The sequence below is a fragment of the Cyprinus carpio genome, chromosome B22, assembly GCF_018340385.1.
Source record: "Cyprinus carpio isolate SPL01 chromosome B22, ASM1834038v1, whole genome shotgun sequence".
Taxonomy (NCBI): Eukaryota; Metazoa; Chordata; class Actinopteri; order Cypriniformes; family Cyprinidae; genus Cyprinus; species Cyprinus carpio.
The window spans coordinates 8,128,507-8,155,340 of record NC_056618.1 but is presented as its reverse complement, the minus strand read 5'-3'; the positions used below and the strand labels follow the sequence as shown (position 1 = coordinate 8,155,340).

At 36.8% G+C, this 26,834-nt stretch overlaps 1 protein-coding gene across 1 annotated transcript in view; it reads right to left on the bottom strand.

Annotated features, from left to right (window-relative positions):
* LOC109066867 overlaps positions 1-25,925 on the bottom strand; it is a 68,474-nt gene extending 42,549 nt beyond the window's left edge. The window contains exons 1-2 of the mRNA XM_042749353.1: positions 25,671-25,925; positions 21,665-21,985 (exon numbers count right to left, since the gene is read on the bottom strand). Coding sequence (XP_042605287.1) covers positions 21,665-21,985; positions 25,671-25,713 — 364 coding nt within the window. The 5' untranslated portion in view covers positions 25,714-25,925. The remainder of the gene's footprint in view (positions 1-21,664; positions 21,986-25,670) is intronic.
* Positions 25,926-26,834: the final 909 nt, after the last annotated feature.

Genomic DNA, 26,834 nt, shown 5'->3' with positions numbered 1-26,834 from the left:
CACCAAAAACACAAGATACTTCTCTTTTCAATATGAACTAAGGCTTTATTAGACAAATCTAAGACATATAAACTAATCCAACACATAAGCACACGCACTCACACATTCACACAAGTTGCAGGAAAATAGAAAGTTAGGGAAGAATGAGTTTAAGAGAATGAAAATGTGAAATCCCAAGTTTACAGCAATACGTGAAATTGCATAGACATGAACAACCATCAGTCACTTAATTAACCCTTGGAGTGAGTTCATCAATGAGGTTAAAATTAGCATGACTAAAAGCAAAAGCTAAAAAGCAAAGGCTAAAAGCTACAAGCAAAATTTGATGGTGTCCTGAGTATTTAAACTGGCCTTTTGGCCACACCTCAAATGTTGTCTTGACCAATTAGATATTGTCTTTTCTCGGTGTGTTGCGATGTTTGTCCCACCCATTCATAAATCATATGTTATCTTATCAAGCACGTGGTCCGAATTTTCCCGCTCTTGCAGGGTATAAATTTTGGACATGATTTCCTATAACAAGAATATGATTCATGTTGACAAATTAACTGATGGTCAGAAACGTTTCAAGCAAGAAGATTCGAACACACACATTGTGATAGAGTTAGACACTCTGAAGGGGATAATACTGGTCTGGCAGTTTCCTTGACAGGGCTCCGTCAGAGAGAAGGGCACGGGAAATTTATTCCAGCAAACTTTAATATTGTAGTTTGGGTACAAGCATTGGTGTACAAAGAAGTATATGTGGGTGTGTGTGTGGTCTATAAAAGAAACAAAGAATGAATAATATTAATCACAATGTACAAAAAGTATAAAAAAATATGTCACAAAGGTATACAGTAATATCCAATGTATAATAAACATTGAATCAGAATACTGAAATTATAATTTTTTGGTCAATAACCTGAAAAGAGTCAGAAACAACTAATATACAGGCATACGAAAGGTTAATGGGGCAAAAGTAGGAATACTAAATGGATTTGGTGGTCTTCGTTCCCTCTAGTGGAAGCGGGCGCAAATGCACCCCATGCGCCCAGCACATGAGCGGGCGCATGGCCAGGGAGTGTCGAACTACACTCTAGGTGCATCTGATAGGACTAAAGGGCATAAGAACTGAAATATAGCACTCGAGAATAGAGCTTAAGGCTGAAATAATGTAAAGGAAACAATCTCCAGTCCTAACAAGGCTTATAACATTGTCACGTGATACCTATTACTAAATAAATACACATGAAAGTATCAAACCATGCGTATAATATACTTAACATGAAAACAGTAAAAGTTATACAACATCTAAAACAAATCCGATGGAAATATTTGCATCTTAGTGCAGGATGAAAACTTACTTTCGATTAGAGGTTAAGCACACGCGAGCCACCATCCCACAGAATGCGGAGTCGGGAATGAGGATGTGATGCGCTCAAAAAAGGAAATGACATCACTACAGTTTCAAATAAAATGACAGGAAATAAAAGACTTTCCGACACACATACTAAACATGAATCATGATCCCTTAAGCTATTCAAGAGTTATTTAAAAAGACATACACAATAAGTGATTAGAACACATTAAAGTCAAATGTGTGGGTTACATAAATGATATGGAGTTAAGCAATGGACTGATATCCATTTAGAAGTCTTTTTTTTTTAGTTCATTTTGGTGCATATATGCATTGAAAGGCTATTCTCTGTGCCATTCTGTGGAGTAAGGATATGTCCTGTGAAGACCAGAGAGGTTACACAAACAGGTCTCCTTAGGAATTTCAGTCTGGTTTCCTTCGAGGGGGGGGAACCTTGACACTTTTTTTTTTTTCTATAGCATATATTTGTGGATTCATACAACCAAGGATTTTCATAGAGTCCATGAATTTTAAACCCATTAGATTATTACCCATAAAATACGTAACTTAAAAGTATCAAAACCCAAAACAGGGAATACTTGACAGATGGAAGGATGAATAAATAAATAAATAAACACACACATACATATTAAAGATGGTTAACAGTTTAAAACTTGCACCGCGTAATGTAATGACTGTAATGATATGAGTTACAGTCGGGCCCTGCTTATTGTGTTTTTTTTTTTTTTTTAACTATCATTTAATATGTTAAAACATCACAGCAACACAAATCTAAAATAAATAACTAACTTAATAAAAAACTCAACTTTGAAATCATACTTAACTAAATGTATAGGCAAGTTTACATTGACAAATTTCAATTTAATAGTAAATGCACTTGCAAAAATATGATCTATATACTTTGTGAATTACAGATGAAGAGAAAAAACACCTCTGAAAAAAACATTCACTCAAACACATTAACAAAATTTGCTTTTATACATAATGACTCACCAGATACAACAAACAATGAAGGTCTTTGTACTGATTGAGCCTCTTCTGCTGTTGATCTTCTATAGTTTGATAAAGTCCAGAGTCTGTGTGTTGTGTGTTCATGATGGTCAGAGATACCAAGTCTGATGATCCAGCTTCAGTCTGGGTCTCTGAATCTCTCATCAGCATCTTTACACTGAACATCTGTACAGGTATAACTGAGATCGCCAGTGATTACAGCTATTTGAAAGCCATTAAAATACCATTAAATCATTTCTGGTTGATTTGTTTGAATGCCAGTCAGTAGATTGACTGAATCTCCTTCCATCACAGACATTGATCCTCTATCTGTATCACCAACAGAAAAAAACTGAAGAAAAAAAAAGAACATTAAGTATTAATCCTGCTGATATGAGACAAAAACACAAACATACATTGCCTCATAGATGATTCTGAACTGAACTTAATGAACCATCATACAACCGCATGAAATATTACATAGATGATATTGCCCAGTAAATACTACAGGAAATTGTGCTTTTAATTTTTTTTTTTATCCATTTGATGAAAGTCTTTTATTTTTTAGGTTGTACTGTTTTAAATCTCCTACATAATTTACATGTTTTTCATTTGCATTTTTATTAATTTGGCAGAGACTTTTAATCCAAAGCAACTTTTTAACCAATAACTTACAGGGGACTTTATTTTAAAAGTATATTTTGCCACATTTTTTTTTTTTCCATTAATGACAATGAAACAGGATACATGATAAAATTGATGATAACCATAAAAACGGGACTTGCCAACATCGGGAACCTCCTTAAAGGAGGTTGGAAGTTGCAGAGTTGCCAACAGAATGGAGGCAGATTCTAAATGCCAGTTTGAGGTTAGTTGTGGGGGGTTTCTCTCCACTGGATTCACCGCCAACACCCTAGCATGAATAAATGTTTTTTTGTTTGTTTGTTTTATTTTTCATTGAGGAAGACGATGACGATCAATGGCACAAAACTTAACAGCGTGCAAGAGAGACTGCCTGAATGACTGAGCGCATCCTCCATCAGGTTAGAATCAGAATCAGAAGAGCTTTATTACCAAGTATGTTTACACACACAAAGAATTTGACTCGATGACAGGAGCTTCCAGTGTAGAAGAAAGTACAACATGGTGCAGACATACCTAGGAATAACACATTAAGGATGTAATATAACACCAATATATACATATATACTAATGATAATAATGTACTATATACAGAAATAGACATTATGGGGGGGGGGTTGTAATTGTTTTTAGATAATGTACAGATATGTTATTGTGTGCAGATATGTTGTTACAAAGTGTGCAGTTTTAATATCAATATCTCAGTAACTTTGTTTAGTTTGTGAATGGACGATGTATGATTATGAAGGATTAATTGTTCAGACTGAATATAGCCATGCAAAAACAAAACAAACAAAAAACTGTTCTTGTGTCTGGCTGTTCTGGGTTTGTCAGACCTCTGTAGTGCCGACTACAAGGCAGCAGTTGGAAGAAAGAGAGAGTGTGCTGCGGTGTGAGGGGTCCAGGTGATTTTCTTTTCCTCACTCTAGAGAATGTATATATCTTGGAGGCTGGGCAGAGGGGCACCGATAATCCTCTCAGCAGTCCTGAATGTCCAAATTTAGTCTTTTGAACGTCTGTTTTGTGTAGCTGAACCAAACCAGACAGTTAATGGATGAACACAGGACAGACTCAATAATAGCAGAGTTAGAGCAGAACTGTTTCAGCAGCTCCAGTTGCAGGTTGAATTTCTTGGTTGGTGAAGGAAGTACAACCTCTGCTGGGCCTTTTTTACAATGGTGTGAATGTCCCACTTCAGGTCCTGAGAGATGGTGGTTCCCAGGAATCTGAATGACTCCACTGCAGCCACAGTGCCTGTTCATGATGGTGAGTAGGGGGAGTGTAGGGGGTTTCTCCTGAAGTCCACGATCATCTCCACAGTTTTGAGAGTGTTCAGCTCCAGTTGTTGAGAAGAATACAGACAGCCAGCTCTTTAACCTCCTTTATGTAAGCAGACTACATCTCCGTCCTGGATGAGGCATATGAGTGTGGTGCCATCTGCAAACTTCAGGAGCTTGACCAGAGGGGTCCTTTGAAGTGCAGTCGTTCGTGTAGTAATATTCATAAAAAAATCCTGACAACAAATCCTGACAACACATGCAAATTAACGAACGCGAATGCTAAAATCCTCACACAACACTGCAATTAACAAACGCTGACACTCCTCACAACACATGCAAATTAAGAAACGCTGCAAATCCTGACACATGCAAATTAAGAAACGAGCTGCAAATCCTCACAACACATGCAAATTAAGAAACATGCTGCAAATCCTGACAACGTGCAAATTAAGAAACCGAGGGCTGCAAAATCCTCACAACACATGCAAATAAGAAACGCGCTGAAAAACTGACGATGCAAATTAAGAAAAGCGCTGCAAATCATCCTGAACCACATGCAAATTAACAAACGCGATGCAAATTCCTCTCCACACATTCAAATTAAGAAACGCGATGCAAATCCTGATAACACATGCAAATTAAGAAACGTGCTGCAAATAGCACTGACCACAACAGAAAGGTTTCAAGGGGACCCAAAAAAGTGTCTGACCCAGCTGGGATTTGCTTATTGTGCAGTGGCTACTGGTCAGTAGAGTTGTTGGTGAACTGAAAGGTGAGTATTTTTTTTAAACACCTTGATTGTATATGATTCCTTTGTTGATTCCTTTGTGCCTAAATAAGCTGAATAATTACACGATTAACTGAGAAACATTACTATATAAGATGCATGACTAACTTTAATATCCTCAACTAAATATAATTTCAAAGTTAATGAAAATACAATTTCAGTGAGTTTTCTTAATTTGCATTGTTGTGCGGATTTAATTAAGTTTCATGTGTTGTGAGGATTTGCAACACTTGTGTTGTCAAACTGATTGAAGATGTTTTCTTCATTTGACTGGTGTTTTTTAACGTCAGAGATTGCATGTGTTTTTCTTAGTAGCAGCGCGTTGAGCTCTCTCGGCCACCGTACTTCTGACTGGTTTCAGTGCTATATATGAAGCATCAGCTTCAGATTTTCCACCCAAAGTTCACTGATGGAAGAGAAGATGAGTCGTTTTGAGAGGGATGGGAGGTTAACATTTTTGATTAAAGGTTACGAGGGAAATATGAATAAAAAAAATAAAATAAAACAATGAAGTGCACAGATAAATTATTTATTATGCAACAATACAATATTTCCCATCAAAAAATAATCAGAATTGTCAGTTTTGATTTTATGGCAAACTGTAATAGTCTTAAAAAAAAATGTTGAATTGAATAACATAAATCAATCAAACAATGTCCTACAATAAAATAAAAACATTAATTTAATCGGTGACTGAAACTGTGCAAAGACTGTGCAGTGCAGAGAAAAAGTTTTTTTGATCTTGTATAAGCACATTTCCACCAGTGAATAAAAAAATTAAATAAAATAAATGTTTTTTTTTTGTTTTTTTATCACACAATTCTGAATTTTTTTCTCAAAATTATAAACTCGCAATTGAGTTTTAAAGTCATAGTTTCATGATAAAAAGTTATTAATTTATTAATAAATTACTGTTAAAAGTAATAAAGTATAAGCTGATGATTATTAGCTAAAGTTGTTGCATTGAATTAATTACAAATATATTTCCAGGTATTTGATTTTCTTTGATTCCAACAGATGACGTCTGCATTTTTCCTTTGTTTATTATCAGGTGGCTTGTACTATGAGGATTGCTGAACCAAGGGTACAGAAATTAGCATTTGAGTTGAATAAATAATTGTTAATTTTACATTTAAAAATTGTAACTGTATTCACATTGCATGTTTGCCCATCATCCCCCACCCCACACCCCCAAGGGCACAGAGGAATGGAATGACCCACACAGTGGTTGCTGTTAGCTGTAAGTAGAATCCACAAAATAATTTTTTTTCTACCGTTCAAAACTGCACTTAAGTGGAAACTGTACCACAGTAGTTTAAATTGCCAGGTCTTTTGCATGCTACAAACGCTTTGCTGTGCTAATTAGAGAGGCCCCCAGGGGTCATGGACAGTGCTATCTTTACTCCCTGAGGCATGGCAGCCATCTAGATAGATTTTTTTGGCAGCTTTAACATCTGCCTTGTGAGGCCACATCCTGGTAATTTTGCTCCTCTTCTAGCTCCTTTCGACCTTTCAGCATCTCAACACCACAGGTACTCATAAACCAGGTAACCAGCTTGACCTCATCTTTACACGCAATTGTAGCACAGAGAACATCTTGGTCAAACAACCTTGCATGTCTCCGATAGTTTCATTATCACTTTTAATGAAGAAAAAAAAAAAAGTGAAAGTGACGTGACATACAGCCAACTATGGTGATCCACTATGGTGCTCTGCTTTTAACCCATCCAAAGTGCACACACACACACAGTGGTGAACACACACACACCGTGAACAACACACCCAGAGCAGTGGCAGCCATTTTGCTGCGGCGCCCCGGGAGCAGTTGGGGTTCAGTGCCTTGCTCAGGGCACCTAAGTCATGGTATTTAGGGTGGAGAGAGCGCTGTACATTCACCCCCCCCCCCCCACCACCTACAATCCCTTGCCGGCCCGAGACTTCGAACTCACAACCCTTGGATTGCAAGTCTGGACTCTCTAACCATTAGGCCACGACTTCCCCCAATCTACATCTACCTTCCGTCACACCACCAACCCCTCTGCCAATTTCATTTAGAAACCTCAAATCTTTCTCCTTCTCTACTTTCTTCAGAGGTATCATCCTCTCTTCACCTCTGCAAGTAATTCAGAATGCAGCAGTACTACCGTCCCTTGTTTTCAATGAGCCCAACGCCTTGTCACCCTTGTCATCACAGTTTCTCATCTCTCTGCACTGGCTTCAGTTGCAGTTTGGCATCAAGTTCAAGTCATTGGTGCTTTCCTACAGAAACAGCCACAGGCTCTACACCCCACGTACCTCCCGCTCTTTCTTACATGTCTATACACCCTCGAGAATCCTGCTTGAGCAGTGAGCCATCACAGAGAGGAACAAAATCACCCTTAAGGAACTTTTCTCTCACTGTGTTTTCTCTTATTGTTTTCTCTTATTGTTCCTCACTGGTGGAATGATCTACCTAACAAACAGTTTTATCACAAACTGCAAAACTCTCATCCCATGAGCATCTAAAAAAAAAGATAAACTGAAGACCTGTATAAACGCGGAACTTCTCATGTTTTATTGCCATAGCTTATGATGAGGAATCGCTTGATGTTTTCCTGACAAATGAATAAATTGTAATGTAAATGAATCTTGTTTGACTTTTCATACATCAGTTTTGATTGATTGATTTACTTTACTTTCTTTTATTCTACAGTAGCGCTTTTACTCTAGAGAGGAAGTCAAACTCTAAAGTTCCTAGCCAGCAGAACTGGAAAAAACTTTTCACCTGCAAACTCAAAACACACCTCTATCCAACGGCCACATACGAGACGCTTGTCTTCAACTCAGATCAACAGATTAAATCACTTTTCCTGAAGAAAAAACAAAGCACAGGAGGTTTCAGTATGACTCAGTATTGGCTGCTACAATCACACCTCAGTAAAACTGCCAAATTGCTTGTTTATACTTGTTCCATATACACAATAACGATATATAGGTAATGTTGTTTAATTATAACACAATTTTAAAAGTCAGTAGATCAATGTCACCATGTAATTTCAAGGAAACTGACATAAAATACCACTCTTCTATCTACTTATTTCAGACATTATCAAAGTTAAATGATACAGATCAAGATTGTTTTTTTTCACTGTCAGGAAGAGTTCAAGTCTATAAGTAGTCTACAGGACAGGAAGAGCATGTATATGTAACTGTATAACACACACACAGAGAATGTGAAGTGAAGTAGGGGGTTCAAAACCTGTTGTGGGAGGAGTGTTTTCAACAGATGGTCTTTTTTAGATCAGACACTGAACAACTGAAGAGAAAATGTTTCAAATGTTTGTTTTGTTCTGGTTGTGCTGGTGCCGTCTGATCAGTAAGTTAATGTTTTTAAGGCTTAATATATCATATTTCAGAAATGAGTAACAAAAACTACTAGTCATGGAGAATAAATGTCTATAACGAAAAAAAACAACCAAAGGAAGTGAATCCTCCATTGAGACCCTTTATATCTCAAGCAGTTTGGTTTGATCGTTTATTTGTTTGATCATTTGTTTTGTTTATGATTATTAAATATATTAACGTCAAGGATTATTACCAGACACATGGAAATCCTCTCCAGCTAACTCTTAAAAATGATCATGAATAACAACAAAGTAATGTAAAATCATTGGTCAAAAAGCAATTCACATCAAATTTTCAAACTGCAGTTGATTTCATGCTTACAAACCATCAGGAGCCTTAAACCTGTCTAAAACCTGTTTTGTTTCTCCTGAAAGGTGTTTTTGTTGCTCTGACAGATGAAATACAGTCAGTGTCAGTGATAGAGGGAAATTCTGTACTTTTACTCATGGATGTTACTGAAATACAAGACGACGACAATATACTATGGAAATTTGGAGCTGACCATATTCTCATAGCTAAAATCAACAGACATAGGAAAATCTTTTCCACATATGATGGTCCTGATGGAAGATTCAGAGACAGACTGAAGCTGGACAGACAAACTGGATCTCTGACCATCACAGACATCACAACTCAACAAGCTGGACATTATCAGCTACAGATAATTGGTGCAAAATGGTCATCAAAAACATTCAGTGTTTCTGTCTATGGTGAGTAGAAATGAAATTCACATTCTCGTTTTCTTAATAATTAATTCAATAATAATATATTATTCTGGACTGTTTTCAGAGGTCCACGTATAATGTTATCAAGATGTTTACATCAAAAACATCATAATTTTAAAGTAATGGGATATTTTCTGTTCTGTTTTGATCCGCTCATCACCCACTGCTATGATTGGCTCACAGTCGTCTTACATCCTTTACAGATGGACGCATAAATAAAAAAAATTATTATTTTAAAGTAATAGGAACAAAGCTATAGTGAGCACGCTAAATAAAAACAGTTACTCACACTTGTGTGATGTGACGTTACTTTTGGATCCAGTAGCATCGTCTTTTAGTTTCAATCTTTCTGAAAATTCTGTGTCAAATTGTGCCTTGTTTGTTTTTTTAGTTTTGGTAATGAAAGAGAACAAAGGACAGTGCTCTTACTGAAACGGTCTGGAACTTCAAAGTTCATGCACTCTTTCCTAACGCTGGGATCAGAAGGAAGGCAATACAAAGATGTGTTTTTGCACAACTTGGCACTGCACAGGATCTTGTATTCAGAGCCATCTTTATCATTGGGTTTCTGCATAGACCTGAGTTTGCCTCTCTCTTCGTTTATCTACTACATTTGTGAATGGGTGGTGGGTTCTAAACAGGCAGTGATGTAGAAACAGGCAATGAAATAAATTAAAAAAAGAAAGAAGTAAAGCAGGCATTGATCTTCTTCTGCGGAGGTGGTGTTTAGGCATACTATTATGTCATAAAACCTGAGCAGATTGGCATTATTAAAGGGGTCATATGATACTATTTAAAATTTTCCTTTCTCTTTGGAGTGTTACAAGCTCTTGGTGCATAAAGAAGATCTGCTAAAGTTGCAAAGACTAAAGTCTCAAATCCAAAGAGATATTCTTTATAAAATTTAAGACTCGTCCACACCCCCCGTCACTATGAGGGAAGATTTGCATAACGCCGCTCAGATGTTCACACAAAGAAAGAAGGCATAACTTTTATTCTCGCTGTTGCCGCAGCCGCTGCCATGTTGTTGAGACGGTCTGTGTATAACGTTGTGAAAGCAAAACTTCTTTGTCTGGCTTCCAAAAGAGGACACAACTAGAAAATCAGTGGTTAAGTTGTATCTACAACACTGTTCCAGAACAGTTCAACCCAAATATTCAGATGTGTGCAGAGCATTTGATGGAGGACTGTTTCTTGATCCTGAGGAGGCTGTGCACAAAAGCTGTTTCTATGAAGTGGGGCAGTTCCTAGAACAGTCTGGCGCTTCTGACTCACAGACTGTAAGTAGGTTTACAATTTAAAGAATTTGACACTGATGATTCAAATGTGGAGTTTTGAGCAGTGTAGAGTAGCGCTTGTTGTTTGTCGTTTCTCAGATCACAAATGCAGACATGATTTTATGTTTACACGGAACGATAAGCAACGTGTAATAGGACTGTATAAGTCATTATATTCAGTAATTATTTGTCCACTGGATTTGTAATGGGTTTTATTGGTTTTGTCTCGTCAGCCCGGGACACACAGCGATCATAGTATGGTAAGGGGTATAACATTTCCGTCACACGCTGAGGGAATTCGGCCAATCACAACTCACTGGATAGCCAATCAGAGCACAACCTCGCTTTTCAGAGCGATTGAGCTTTGTAAAAAATAGCTTTGTAAAATAATTTTTATTATTATTATTTTTTGTTACTTTAAACCGCATAAAACACATGCATTACACCAAATACACAACATACAATTATTTTAAGCAACGTCAAATGACCCCTTTAATGTAAGCTGTTTTTAGACTAATGAGAAAGTTTTAAGATGACACTTACAGGCCGTTTTCATAGTACATTGACATGGACTTCTTATATGTCAGACGATCAAGGGATTTTGATTTCTCAGTTCATAACACATTTAATTATAAATTTAAATTAATCAACAGCACTTGTGGAATAAGTTGCTTACAAATAAAAATATGATTCCTTTTTTCCCCAAGAAACTGAGTTTATGGTTAAGAGCTTATAATGAAAGTAGAGACCTGCACTCCCATGGGACTGCTGCAACAGAGTGCGGCGCGACACAACACTTGATGGGCGAGTGCAGGTAGACAGTCGTGTCCAGCGGGATGCGGGAGATTAAAATGATTTGCAAAATATAAATATCTAAACACAAATAAACAATAGATATTTGTCTATTGCACAAAAGCAACAGGAATAACTAACATAAATGAATTTTAAAAGCAGACATGTAACATTTTATATTATAAAGAAGAAGATATTTTTTATGAAAACACTTGTACTAATTATTTTGTCTAAACAGGTCATCTACCCACTCCTAACATTACCAGAGATTATTCACAAAATCTTTCATCATCATTGTCATCATATCATCATCATCACAGCAGAATTGTTCATTGTTGTGTTCAGTGGGTGAATGTGGGTCATGTGACTCTCTCCTGGTACAAAGGAAACAGTTTATTGTCCAGCATCAGTGTGTCTGATCTCAGCATCAGTCTCTCGCTACCTCTGGAGGTGGAATATCAGGATAAAAAACAGCTACAGCTGTGTGATCAACAATCCCATCAGCAAACCAGACCACACATCTGGACATCACTCAACTCTCTCACACACCAGACCATATGTCAGCGTTTGATATATGTATTTATGTACACATTCAGTAACACTAATGACTGTCTCCTTCTCATCCTCCTGCCTCAGTTTCTCTGATAGTGTTGATCACCGCTGCCTTGTTTTACACAGTGATTGTTTTTGCTTTTTTTATGTGGTGATTATTTTTGATATGTAGAAAAACTGGTAAAGAATTCAACTATTACCTACAAATATTGATTAATGCATTTGGATCAGATATACAGATTTCTATACAAGATTTCAAGCTCTGTTGTTTCAACAGGTCTAACTATTACAGTTACTGCAGTTAATACACTGGAAGAAGAAAGAACTGATTCATTAAAATCTCAAAAACCGGTAAGATTCTCTATGATTTGAGATGCAAGAAGTTGCTGCAGTGAGTTAGTCTGATTGAAGCTCAATGTTTGAAGTTGTGTGTGCAATAGCATCAAACTGACAGAGAACAGATGTAGATTTTCAGCGTTGATCATTATTACCTACAGGGAACAGCTTGAAGCATGTTTTACCTTATTTTCATGAACATGTATGTACTGTTTGCACCTTGTAAAATATTATCATACTAACGTAACTTTGGTTACCTGAAGTGAGGGAATGAGACGTCACATTAGTAGCTGATGCTATTGGAGAAAAAAAAAAAAAAAAAACCTTTTCCTAAAAGTACTGAAGCTTTATTGAATTACTGCAGCAGCTTTGGAAATGAAAGTAATGAAATATTTTAGCTCTGTTTCTCTGCTTGAAATCTGACAGCTTCCTTCTTATTTCAACGCCTCACAACTGTGTGTGTTTGATGATCATTCTGTTTAAAAGTCATGTGATTTGATGTATGATTTCCTCTAGCCACTCTGTGTTAGCATCTGCTCTTGTGCTTGATTCTATAAAGTTATATTGTGATAGAATCACTCTTATTATTTTGAAATGGTTGTAAACTGCTGGTTCTGGGTTTATTGTTTGTGTTTTCTTGCAGAAATCAAAGGCAGATACTGTGTATCAAAATGTCCCCAAAAAACGATGATCATATGCTGTATATACTGGAATTAATGCCAGAGTACATATGGGACAATACCTCACTTTTGGCTTTATTCACATTTATTTTCTGCAGTATGTCTGTTCAGTCTCCACTCTTTGTATCATATCTTTTGGTGTTAATGTGTCTGCTTTAATTTAGTTTTTCATCAGTAGCATAGCACCCTGAAACTCAACTAAAATGTTCTATTTTTTATTTATCATATGAAAATAAACCTAATATTTTTTATTAAATATTAATCACACCAATAAGGTGTGCTGTCATGTCATTGTCTGTGATTTACTGTTCTTGTTTTATTCTTTTTGAAGAAATTAAACTGGATAATAAGTGCATTGCATATTGGATTACAATATCACACACAATAAGCTCTGATTGATTCTTTGATAAATGCAACACAAGCACAACATTGCTCTCTAGTACTCAAAGCAGAAAATCACATCTCTCTAACATCTGCACAACTTCCACCTGATACAGTCTGCTAAAAAAAAAAAAAAAAAAAGCCTGAAAAAAATAATATTCATATGTAATGGTTTAACCACTAGATGACTGTATGGCTGTTTAATAGATATAGAGACAAATTTTTTTTGTTTTTGTTTTACCAAATAAAAGAAATATAATAAATTGAAATTTAATCCAATAAAGAAGTTTACAATAAAGTTAAAAAGGCAAGGGTAAAGGTAAGTTATTGTAATAATGTATTATGTTTTGGGACGCACTAATTTTAAATACTATTTAAGATTGATAGGCTGAAAGTTATGATGCAGCAACTGACTGCATTTTTTTGGATAGCAGGACAAAAATATTTTCATAGACCCCTACTAAAAATGGCCCATTCAAAATGGTGAAAAATGTATTTATTGCTATTGCATGTTTTTATTTAAAATATTTACAGTTTGACTGTCTGTGGTTTATGAGGTGTCCTCCCTTCTTTCACTGTCGGGTGATGCAGACATGCAGAGACACCACAGCAAGCACTGTAATAAATGAACTGGTCAAACTGAACTAGTGAAGGTATTAAATTCTTGCAAAGCAAATAGACAGCCAATCATTTCGCTCATATTCCAGTCGGATATATATATATATAATCGGGTTTGGACTGACAGTGTTAGTATGGATGCACTGATATCAATAATAGGCCCCATTTTAGAGGATTTGCTGAATCTCAACTGTAGTAAGTCAATCGTCTGTGAGAATCTACTAAAACTTTAGACGTCTTGTTTCATCGTTGTGACAAAAGAGAGTAATAAGTAAGTAGAATTTAAGGTGGGACACCACTGAGTTTTTTATTAATTTTTTTTGTAAAGTGGGAGGAAATGTATCACTGTTCCCTACTGAGAGTTTGCCAGCTGCTTTCCAAAAACATTATTAAACAATTGTATTATAAATTGTAAAACAAGTTAAATATTAGCTTAATATTATATAATATATATATATATATATATTTTTTTGTAAAGACAGTATTAAAAATTTGTCAGAAATTGCCTAATATTTCATATATACATAAAGTGAGTGTACTAAAAGCAGTGCATAATATACCACTGGAATGTGTAATAGTAAAAACCTATAAAATTTCTGTCCATCAAAATTGAAATTACATTCCAGAATGTACAGACAGACACACAATGATTGCTCTAATACAGTGGTTTTCAAACCGGTCCTGCGAGCACCCCCAGCACTGCACATTTTCTGTGTCTCCCTCATCTATCACACCTGATTCAACTCCTCAGCTCATTAGTAGAGACTGCAAGACCTGAAATTGGTGTGTCAGATATAGGGAGACATACAAAATGTGAGGTGCTAGGGGTGCTTGCAGGTCTGGTTTGAAAACCACTGCTCTAATAACTCAGAGTAACTAATTTCAGTTATTTTGAATACTTTTCTGAAAAAATAAATAAATAAATAAACTCACAGATCCCATTCAATCTGATGTTTTAATGTCATTTATTACAGAAAAACACATTTGTATAAAACGTATAAAAACATACAAAAACTTAAAATACAAAAGTACAAATACAATGCAAAAAAATACAAAAACATATATATAAAATGCATGAAGACTATAAAACATGACAAGTTGTTATTGTTTTATCATGTGTATCACTTTTCCTGAGGACTAAGGCATTAGGTGTTTCACATGCTATTTCATCATTCAAACACAACCCTCATCATTCATGCATACAGAATGTACTATGAAGTAAATGATTTCTCGAGCTGGGTTAACTCTGGTTGGTGTTATTGTGTAAAGACGGTTGATCTCTAATGGCAGCTTGCTTGGTAAGATGCTGGATAAGTAAAAAAAAAAAAAACACTTGGGACAATAACAACATAATATCAGTCTTTTGTATTAACGTCAACAATAATATCAATTAACAACACTTGCAGCAGCAGTTTTTCTGCATCTCTTCTGTTACAGTTGTGCGCCCATCTGGGTGACATATTGTTTATTCTTAGTTTGTTAACTAATGTTAACTAATGAACCTTACTGTAACATCTCAAGTGAGGTCAAGTAAGAAAATAAAAACAAATAAACAAATCACAACCAATGGCACAAATAAATACAACAGAACAAATATACAAAATAAAACCAGTGCTTGAAGTTTTTCAGTCAGGTCTAACAATGACTTTCACTCTGTATCTCTGTTTCACAAAATTAATGTCACAGCTGTCACTTTAAGACTGAGAGCATCTATAATAATGATGCAGGTGATTTCTTGTCGTTTACGTTCCTTTAAGACGTAACAGACTGTTTATGAGGATACTCGCCAAGATGGGTATTTTGACATAATATTACATATTTATTTGCTCAAGTCTTGCAGATGTAAAAACAGACGACAAATAGACGTCTCTGTGATGTACGTGTGCCATCATGACAGTTAACAATGCATGAGTATTGAGTTCTAGATCAGATTGTGGCGGGCCGTAACAGAACGCTTCAACAGGACTGAATGAGATGAGTGTCACTGATTTTTAGAACGAAGGTTCAGAAAAGGCCCAACATCTGCAAGACTTATATTTCACAAGATGAATAAGTTCTAAAGTGTACAGAAGAGACAGATTAAAACTCCTGGTGTGAATGGGAATGTGTTTCCCTCGTCTACTTGTGATCCGCTCAACCAAAATGCATTTAATTAGGATACATTTACACTGCATGGTTCAAGTCGCCCAATTCAGATTTTTTTCGCTCTCATGTGGCACAGATCGGATATGGCCCGCGAACGTGTAAGTAGGAAAAAAGCACATAGATTCCAATACTCTCAGACTGGTTTCAGGCCTCATTCATATGTGAAAATAAATCTGATATGAATCGGACACGTGCATGCACTTGCCACAGATCAGATATTACCAACGACTACAGAATACCCGAGATGTGTCACTCATATAGTTTTGAACAGGGAAAAATGCAACACCCAATATTGCTACTCTATTGACAAAAACCATGTCTTCTGAATAAAAAAGCCAATCACTCATCTGTAAAGTCATTTCATCACTCCAGCTGCTGGTTGTCCCAGTTGCTATAGAAACAGTCAGCATTCTGAGGCCCTGTTTGCACTGGTGCATTTTTGTTTTACTTAACTTTTGCTAAGGTTATGTTGTTTACACTACGCTTGCGTTTTCGATCCTCGGAATTAACAGAGGCTTTCGAAAATGCTGCAGACCCCGTTTTAGTTCGAAAACTCCAGGGTTGTGTTTAAGTGTAAATTGACCAAAACATAGACTTTTGAAATGATGTCCACATTAGCTCTGCATATCCTTGAAAACTGTGTAAACTTTGTTAAGCATTTTTCAAGTAAAGCCCGTGTAGTGTAAATGCAGATATCAGATACAGGTAACTTTTAAAGCAGCACTATGTAACTTTTGCCACTCTAGCGGTTAATAAACAGATCTGCATGCATCCCACAGAAGAACATTATAACTGGAGCCACTTCTCTAAGTTTATGTCTATGGTGATTCACGCAGGCATGTGTTACTCCACAGCGGTGACGACCCGACCAGGCTACAATAGTCCAAAGATAAGCACTTATTATAAGTGTACCATAGTGATTCGGGATAAGACAAAAACTTGGATCCTACATTTTGCAAATTTTGAATAAAGAAAAAGTTACATAGAGCTGCTTTAATAAAACGAAGGTTTACATAACTAAGCAGGTCATCAAAAAAAGCGGATACAGTCAAAAGATCCAAATTGGGCATTTGCAGTGTAAATGCAGCCTTAATACCAAGTGTAAACAGGGCCTGAGTGACCCATACTCAGAATTGGTGCTCATTTAACCCATCCAAGTGCACTCACACGGCAGTGAGTAGTGAACACACCGTGAACACACACCTGGAGCAGTGGGCAGCTGGATGTAGGAGCAACTGGGGGTTAAGTGCCTTGCTCAAAGCCCCCCCCGCCATTATCAAAATAATTAGTAACGTTAAGTCTCACTGGCAATCTCAACGTGATTAGAGGAAGAGTCATTGCTAGTGTTCTTCACTAGAGCATCAGTGTGATTAGAGGACGAGTCATTGGTGGTGTTTGTCACTAGAGCATCAGTGTGATTAGAGGACGAGTCATTGGTGGTGTTTGTCACTAGAGCATCAGTGTGATTAGAGGAAGAGTCATTGGGGGTGTTTGGTCACTAGAGCATCAGTGTTGATTAGAGGGACGCGAGTCATTGGTGGTGTTTGTCACTAGAGAGCATCAGTGTGATTTAGAGGACGAAGTCATTGGTGTGGTGTTCTTCACTAAAAGCATCAGTGTGATTAGAGGGGATGAGTCATTGGGTAGTGTTCTTCACTAGAGCATCAGTGTGATTAGAGGACGAGTCATTGGTGGTGTTTGTCACTAGAGCATCAGTGTGATTAGAGGACGAGTCATTGCTAGTGTTCTTCACTAGAGCATCAGTGTGATTAGAGGACGAGTCATTGGTGGTGTTCTTCACTAGAGCATCAGTGTGATTAGAGGAGGAGTCATTGGTGGTGTTCTTCACTAGAGCATCAGTGTGATTAGAGGACGAGTCATTGGTGGTGTTTGTCACTAGAGCATCAGTGTGATTAGAGGACGAGTCATTGGTGGTGTTTGTCACTAGAGCATCAGTGTGATCAGAGGACGAGTCATTGGTGGTGTTCTTCACTAAAGCATCAGTGTGATTAGAGGATGAGTCATTGGTGGTGTTCTTCACTGGAGCATCAGTGTGATTAGAGGACGAGTCATTGGTGGTGTTCTTCACTGGAGCATCAGTGTGATTAGAGGACCGAGTCATTGGTGGTGTTCTTCAATGGAGACTAAGTGTGATAAGAGGACGAGTCATTGGTGGTGTTTTTGTCACTAGAGCATCAGTGTGATTAGAGGACGAGTCCATTGGTGGTGTTCTTCACTGGAAGCATCAGTTGTGATAAGAGGACGAGTCATTGGTGGTGTTCGTCACTAGAGCATCAGTGTGATTAGAGGAGGAGTCATTGGTGGTGTTTGTCACTAGAGCATCAGTGTGATTAGAGGACGAGTCATTGGTGGTGTTTGTCACTAGAGCATCAGTGTGATTAGAGGACGAGTCATTGGTGGTGTTTGTCACTAGAGCATCAGTGGGATTAGAGGGACGAGTCATTGGTGGTGTTTTGTCACTAGAACATCAGTGTGATTTAGACTGGGACGATCATTGGTGGTGAGTTTGTCCACTAGAGCATCAGTGTGATTAGAGGACGAGTCATTGGTGGTGTTCTTCACTGGAGCATCAGTGTGATAAGAGGACGAGTCATTGGTGGTGTTCTTCACTGAAGCATCAGTGTGATTATAGTAGGAGTCATTTGTGGTGTTCTTCACTGGAGCATCAGTGTGATTAGAGGACGGAGTCATGGTGGTGTTCTTCGTCACTGGAGCATCAGTGTGATAAGAGGACGAGTCATTGGTGGTGTTTGTCACTAGAGCATCAGTGTGATTAGAGGACGAGTCATTGGTGGTGTTCTTCACTAGAGCATCAGTGTGATAAGAGGACGAGTCATTGGTGGTGTTCGTCACTAGAGCATCAGTGTGATTAGAGGACGAGTCATTGGTGGTGTTTGTCACTAGAACATCAGTGTGATTAGAGGATGAGTCATGAGCAACATCCATCAGTGGAATCCCACTCTGACCACCATTAACATCATTTGCCTGTAAGAAAACAGATTCACAGAAGAAGACATGAACAGGACTAATGATTTGCTTACACAAAAAATAGAGTAGGGACTGTAAGTGTATTTCTTTTTATGTTTGCAGAACATATGGTGTTCTTTTCCTAAATATTAATGAATATGATAAACTGCATCACACTGTCATCTTCTGTTCTACAGTAATATACAGTTGTGGCCAAAAGTGCACTATAAAAAAAAATAAAACTATTTAATATAATTATCATAATAATATTATTAAATCAACTATTGGAATTATATAGTTACATAATAATGAAAATGTATCAACGCCATTGTTTATTATGAAGTAAACTGTAAGAACATTGCTGTCCTGATGAGTCAGTTATTATTTGTGTTTCGATGTAATGATTTCTGAATCAAACTGCATAAATCACACAAACATGTTGCCAACTTTCAGATCTGAATCAGATTTTTTTTGTAGGCAAACTGATTAAGTGCTCATAGTATCTTACCTGATCATTGTGCTGCGTCCTGGTGTCTGTTTGAACAACAATAACAAACTCAGTTAAACACACACTATTTTGGTTAATTAGAGTGTATATATATATATTATATATATATGATATATATATATATATATATATATATATATATATATATATATATATTAGTGCTGTCAAATTATTAATCATGATTTATCGCAAGTTTTTGTTACATAATATATTGTGTGTGTGTACTGGTGTATTTTATTGTGTGTCTATTATAATAACACACCCATACAGTATATGTTTTGAAAATATTTTACACATATATCTTATATTATTAATATAATTGATATTATATAGAAATATTTTAAATATATAAACATAACTCATTTTTTCATAAATATATACATACATGTGTGTGCATTTATATATATATAATAAATATACACAGTACACACACATATACAGTATTATGTAAACAGAAACTTTTATTTTGGATGCGATTAATCACGATTAATAATTTGACACAGCACTATATATTAATGATGAACAGCAGAAAGTATAAAAAATAAAATGTATTGGAACGAATGACTTCAACCGAGAGGGACATTGATTACAAAGTACTTTAAGTGTGCACCTATATAGGGGACAATACAAGTTTTGGACAGATTGGGTATTCTAAATTACCCAAATTAGGGCACAAAAATGATCGGCTGGTAAATTGGTTAAATGACTCACTTTTTTGACAACTGAATTTTTGAAACAAGCCAAAAGCGTCTGAAAAGAATCAGTTCACAGAGAGGAAGAAAAAAAAAAATCACGACTTCCCATCACTAATTTAATACTCACCTTTTTCTTTTTACTCGACGACGCTTGTAATAAAATAAAACAACACGTAAAAATAAAACACACAAACAGATGCAGCTATAAGCAGCAGGAGAGCAGCACATATTCCTGCTATTTCACCTGCAGACAGACCTGAAGCTGAAAGTTTATTTATGTAGTTATTAATATAATCCATTTTACAAATGTTTTTTTTTTTTTTTTCTCAAGTTTTTCACTTTTCTGCTTTAGTCATCAGCTGTATGATATTACTTTAACTGATAAGTGGTGAGTTCTAGTGTGTTTATGGAGAACATCACCTAAAATAGCATCACATCATTGAGCTGTCAGGAAAAAATGGCTGGTGAAATAGTGGGGTTGTGTGATGTTTGCTTCTGGAAGGTGTGTTAAGGGCAGGTTTTTAGAATAGCGCTGCCCTGTCAGTTTGATGTTGAAAGGCATAGCGCTGCCCTGTCAGTGAAAATGCAGATTGATTTTGACCAGCTCAAGGTCCGAGGCTACTGGCCCCACGTGGCTCATTGTTAGCCCTGGCTCACACTTGCCCAGTAGTGGAAAAGCTGCTCTTTTGGATTGATATAAAACACGGAAATGTATTTTAAAATGCACTGAAATGCACAGAATTATGCTCACCAGTGATAGAAATGCTGAAGCTCTTTAAACTGGTCACAACAACAACACTGCTGCTGCTACTGATCTGTAGTTTATAAAGTCCAGAGTCTGTGGTCGTTTACATAAACAAAGAAAATCCTTGCACTGATTCTGCTGTTGCTCTTGATCATCTGAATCTCTCTTTAGACTGAACATCTGAACAGATCTTACTCTGATCTCCAGTCATTTCAGCGATGAGAGTCTCATTAAAATGCCACGTCATCACATCATTTGGGTTTTTTGTTACACCGGGATCTAAGGTGACAGATTGTCCCTCCACTACAGACTTGGTCTTTTCATCTCGTCGAGCAGCAGGAACATCTGAAACACAAACCAACAGCTGCTGGAGGATCTCTGATGATGAAAAAACCTTCATAACCTGAGAGAACTTTAAACACGAATGCTATTGCACAAACCTTTCTTTTACTTTGAATCTGACAAACAACATTTATCCAAGTTTTATCTTTACAAAACACATTTTACATACTGATTTTACATTTAATACTTAACTAAGAGAAGCTGACAGCAGATATTATATGATGAGAGACTGTCATTGTTTCAGAGCACAACTGCAAACTAACTGTTAAAACTTAATCAATCCACAAATAAATCTACAAATTACAAATCAACACTAAATGTGTTTTAAATAAATTATCTATATCATTTATGTGAATATACAGGTAAGTGGAAAAACATATAAATGATGTACTTAAAACATGTATAATCTCCCTATTAACATTTATTTAATGACTCACCATTAACAGCAACTCTGAAGATCTTTTCACTGCCGCTGCTGATTATCACTAGTCTATATTTTCCAGAGTCTGTGGTTCTGATGTCTCTGATGGTCAGAGATCCAGTCTGATGATCCAGCTTCAGTCTGTCTCTGAATCTCTCTTTACACTCATCATCTGTACAGATCTTACTTTGATCTTCAGTGATTCGAGCGATGCGAGTGTCATTAAAATACCATGCAACCTCTTCTTGTTGGTTTGTTTTAACACCAGTGTGTAGAGTGACTGAATCTCTCTCCATCACTGACACTGACACATCATCTGCACCAACTCCAGATGAACCTGAAGAAGAAATGAACAGACAATCATAAGCCAAACAAAAACACAACAGAAAAATGCAGTGAAATATGTTTCTACATAAAGATTGTGAGAAATATTTCTGGATTCATAATGTAACACACATCATTCAGCACATAATGATTTATATTTTTTTATCCTCTTTCTCTATACATAAATTTGTGAATTCATGCTACCAACTATTTTCTTGTCTTCATAATGAAAAATATTTACACTTCTTACACACTCGTCTTCAGTAAAACCAATGAGATGTTCCTTTGCAGGCTACTCTCAAGTGCTACTGGTGTGTGTTTATACACACGCTTCAAAACAGAAGTTTCAAAGGGGCGTGGGACTTAAGAAAAGGACAGAATGAGAAATATCAGCCAGTCTATCAAAAGTCTGATTTGAAAAGCCAGAGAGCAGGCATCTGCAGAGGAGTGAATTAAGAGCAGTCAAGATGGACAGATCTCACTTGTAGATTTCACTCACTTTTTCGTTACTTTATTTTCATGAAATGGAATGGGTACAAAGGATTGTGGGTGATTGAAGGTTGCTGAGGATACATCCCATGTATCCTTCAAAATTTAGCTGAATGAAGGACACAAAACGTCAGCCCTGTCCCAAATGACACCCTAAACCCTTGCAGTCTTCCTCTGAGTCCGCACTTTCGTGATGTAATGCCACATTGAATGTCGGGTAGAAGTTTGCTGCGGTGCTTGCCCCAGTGTGGGTTCACAGGTTTTTGTTGTGGTGATTGGAACATTGTGGGTTTAGAGGGGGGCTCGCGAGCATCCTTCTGAATGCTAAAAGAAAAAATTGGACACCCTTTGGCAGGGGTCAGCAAGTAAGTTTGGCATAGGGCCAAAAAAAATATTTTGCAACTAGATGGTGAGCCAGAACATATATACACTCACCGGCCACTTTATTAGGTGCACCTGTTTAATTGCTTGGTAACACAAATTGCTAATCAGCCAATCGTATGGCAGCAAATCAATGCATTTAGGCATATAGATGTGGTGAAGACAGCTTGCTGAAGTTCAAACCGAGCATCAGAACGGGAAAGAAAGGGGATTTAAGTGATTCTGAACGTGGAATGGTTGTTGGTGCGAGATGAGCTGGTCTGGATATTTCAAAAACTGTTAATCTACTGGGATTTTCACACACAACTCTCTCTAGGGTTTACAGAGAATGGTCCGAAAAGAGGAAATATCCAGTGAGCAGCAGTTGTGTGGATAAAATGCCTGGTTGATGTTAGAGGTCAGAGGAGAATGGGCAGGATAATGCACCATGTCACAAAGCTTAAATCATCTCAGACTGGTTTCTTGAACATGACAATGAGTTCACTTTACTCAAATGGGCCTCCACAGTCACCCAATCTCAATCCTTTCACTGGTCGGTTTTACAGTGAATAGAGCAGTTTTTTGTTGTTGTGTGTGCAGGAGATTTACCTGCATGGATGTGCAGACTGCATGATGCTACCTGAAGTAACTTGAAAATGATGATTAGGGTAAGCTTTATATATACATTTTGTTTTAGGTTATTTAAAAATTTAACACCACCACCATTGCAACGTTTCTCTGGAACGATTATTTCTCTATAAGTTATTTTAGGTTATTTAAAAATAACCACCATGCAACGTTCTGGGAACGTTATTTTATGGTTACAAAAAATCTAACCCAAAAAACTAACATTAGGGGAATGTTCTGTGTTTGCTGGGCCGCGACTGGCAGATCAACAAGATACTTATTTTCTCTTCAGTATGGTAGAAAGTTAAATTAGATGAAATGTGGAGGATGTTAACTGTGACAAGATGATTGACAGGCCAGTTAACAGTGACCGGGTGCGTGTAACAGGTGCATTATAGTATGTCCCAAAGCTTGCCTACTCTTCTACTACACACTCAAAAGTGTGTACTTTTTCTTCACCAAAAGAGTACATACTTTAAGAGCGCAATATAAGTAGGCACATTGAGACCCAGGGACATACTCCGTCTGCAGTGCGTATACGTTGCATATTTTTTACGCACCCATTTTAACGGATTAGAGCGATGTCAGATGTCTTGCGATAGACTTGTTTTTAGTAAATTTCTAATTGCATCTGACAGTGGCGGATCCTGGCATGTGTAGCTGCTGCCTAGGGGTCGGCTTTCTTCTTCTCTCTCGTTTATACTTAAATTTTAGGCGGTTTCTATAGCGTGATATTTGACAGATATCGAGAGCGCATAATGTTACGTGATCCATGTAGTTTGCGCGAGCCACGAATCCTCCACTCGCAAATGGATTTCCTTCACTCACAACCAAAACTGGATAATGGATGTGGTGCTTTTAAAATATCACATTGTTCTTTTTATGAATGTGGCTCTTGCTTTTGCTCAGAGATTACGTGTATGCCTCAAAGCGTTCTTGCATCACTGAAGACTAGAACGCGCTTTTTTTTTTTTCTAATTTCAGGTGGGGGGTAGGCTTACTTTTCATTAAATGGGAAGCAAGCTGATTATAGTCAGCCTTCTCTAGTTATTTATTTTATTAAATAGCCTACTTATTTTTAGTTCAAGTGGGCTTAACTTATAAAATATGGCATTTATTCAATTGTTTTTATTAAGTGCATTTGTATTTTGTTGTTTTTTTTGTATATAGTTTTGCAATAAAAGCGTATTTAACCAGGTGTCCAGAAATAATCACTGAGGGGTGCTTCTTAACAAAATTAGTGAGGGTGCTCTAGTCTTTAATGGCCCATAGAAACACTTCCAGCCCATTTTTTTCTCCCGTCTATTGCTGTTGGTCTCATTGTGTCAATCACTGCTACTTCGAGAGGGAATCCCACATAAATATGCAGATGGTCATTCCCGAAAACTTTTGGCAACCGTGTGTGTGGCTGAAAAACAAAGTTCTACATTTTAAATGGATCATAGACTAGAAAGCTTGCAAAGAGTGCTCATTACCACTAAAAAAGCTGTCACTCTTTGTTTAGGGGGATTAGGGGGATTGGGGAAATCGTGGCCTAATGGTTAGAGAGTCAGACTTGCAATCCAAGGGTTGTGAGTTCGAGTCTCGGGGTCCGGCAGGTAATTGTAGGTGGGGGGAGTGAATGTACAGCGCTCTCTCCACCCTCAATACCACGACTGAGGTGCCCTTGAGCAAGGCACCGAACCCCCAACTGCTGTATGTGTGCATTTTGGATGGGTTAAAAGCAGAGCACGAATTCCGAGTATGGGTCACCATACTTGGCTGTATGTCACGTCACTTTCACTTTAGTGAGTGTATACACGATGCATTTTAACATACATCGTGCCGCAAACCAAACACCTATTGTCACACTCAATGCTGTCAAAAACTAATATTAGTTCCTGTGTGTAGGCTTGATTACTTCCTATGTAAAATATATCAGCGGTAAATCGAGCTAGGCATTAGGAGCATCATAACGCATAACGCAGTTAAAAATACATGAATATTGCAAAATTCACTTGACCCGAGCATTTAGAGGGTACCCGTTTTAAAGTGAAAGTGAAACAAAAATATTTGTAAGTGCGTCACATCGTGAGATTAAAGCAAATAAATGTCTACAATGGTCAACCAAAACACACTGCGGGCAAAATACAACAACAATAATAATAATAATACATATTTATTGAATGAATAGTAATTATTTGTTGGTGGTTGATTGGTGTGTAACATTTAAATGTCTTAACCGTGGTAGGGCAAAATCAAGAGGAAAATGAATAGATTCTTCATTTTCAAAATATTTAAAATAATAGTAATAATGTTGATTTTATTAAATAAATGCTCTTGGTTCCCTTTGCTGTAATGAAGAACCTCTGCAGATCAAAAGGGTGAAGAGAGAACCTTCAAGGTCTGCAAAGTCTGCATAATAAATTAACATACTGGTAATAAAACTTGCCCAACCTCCTTTCAGCATAAGAGGGTTTGTCCTCTGTTGCTAGGGTGGCCAACTTCAGAAATGGAAAATACAGGACAAATGTGGATAATAAGGGACAGAATAAGGGACATGGAAACTTGAGTGTAATAAAAAAAAATAAAAAAAAGAAAGAAAGTTGAATGAATAAATCAATCAAACAATCAATTAATAATAATAATAATAATAATAATAATAATAAATAAAATAATAATTTATAGTAGATTGTGGCATTTTTTAAAATTGTGCAATATATGCAATGCAGAGATTAAAAATATTTTTGATCTTGTATAAAACCACATTTCCATCAGTGAATAAAATTAAAAAGGTATCTGTTCTTTTTATCACACAATTCTGACTTTTTTCTCAAAATGATGACTTTTTTTGTCAGAAATGCATGATATAAACTCACATCTTTGATTTTATTTCTCAGAATTGTAAATTCACAATTGTGAGTTTTAAAGTCATAATTTCATATAAAGTCACAATTGCATGTTATGAAGTCAGAGTTGTGAGATATAAAGTCTTAATTTTGTTCTAAAGTCAAAATTGTGAGATAACAAGTTGCAGTTACCTTTTAATTATTATTATTTTTTTAATTTCATGTTATGTGTATTTGCATGTGTATGTGTGTGTGTGTGTATGTATGTATGTATGTATGTGTTGGTGTCATTTTCTTAGAAACAGTAGCTCGAGTCTTCCTCCAGGAAATAGTCGTCATGCTCTTCATTTGGTATGTTCACCGAAGACTGTTGGCTGTCAAATGCTCCTGTCAGTAATACCATCAGCTGCTCATTATCTGCATTTCTTTTTACTTTAAATGAATGGTTATTGTCATGGTTTAAAGGACAGAAACTTCTCTTTGTTAATAATTGGAATATTTTCTGGGAGCGTCTTAGGCAACCCTCTACGCACACCTTGGCAATATAATTGCCATTGG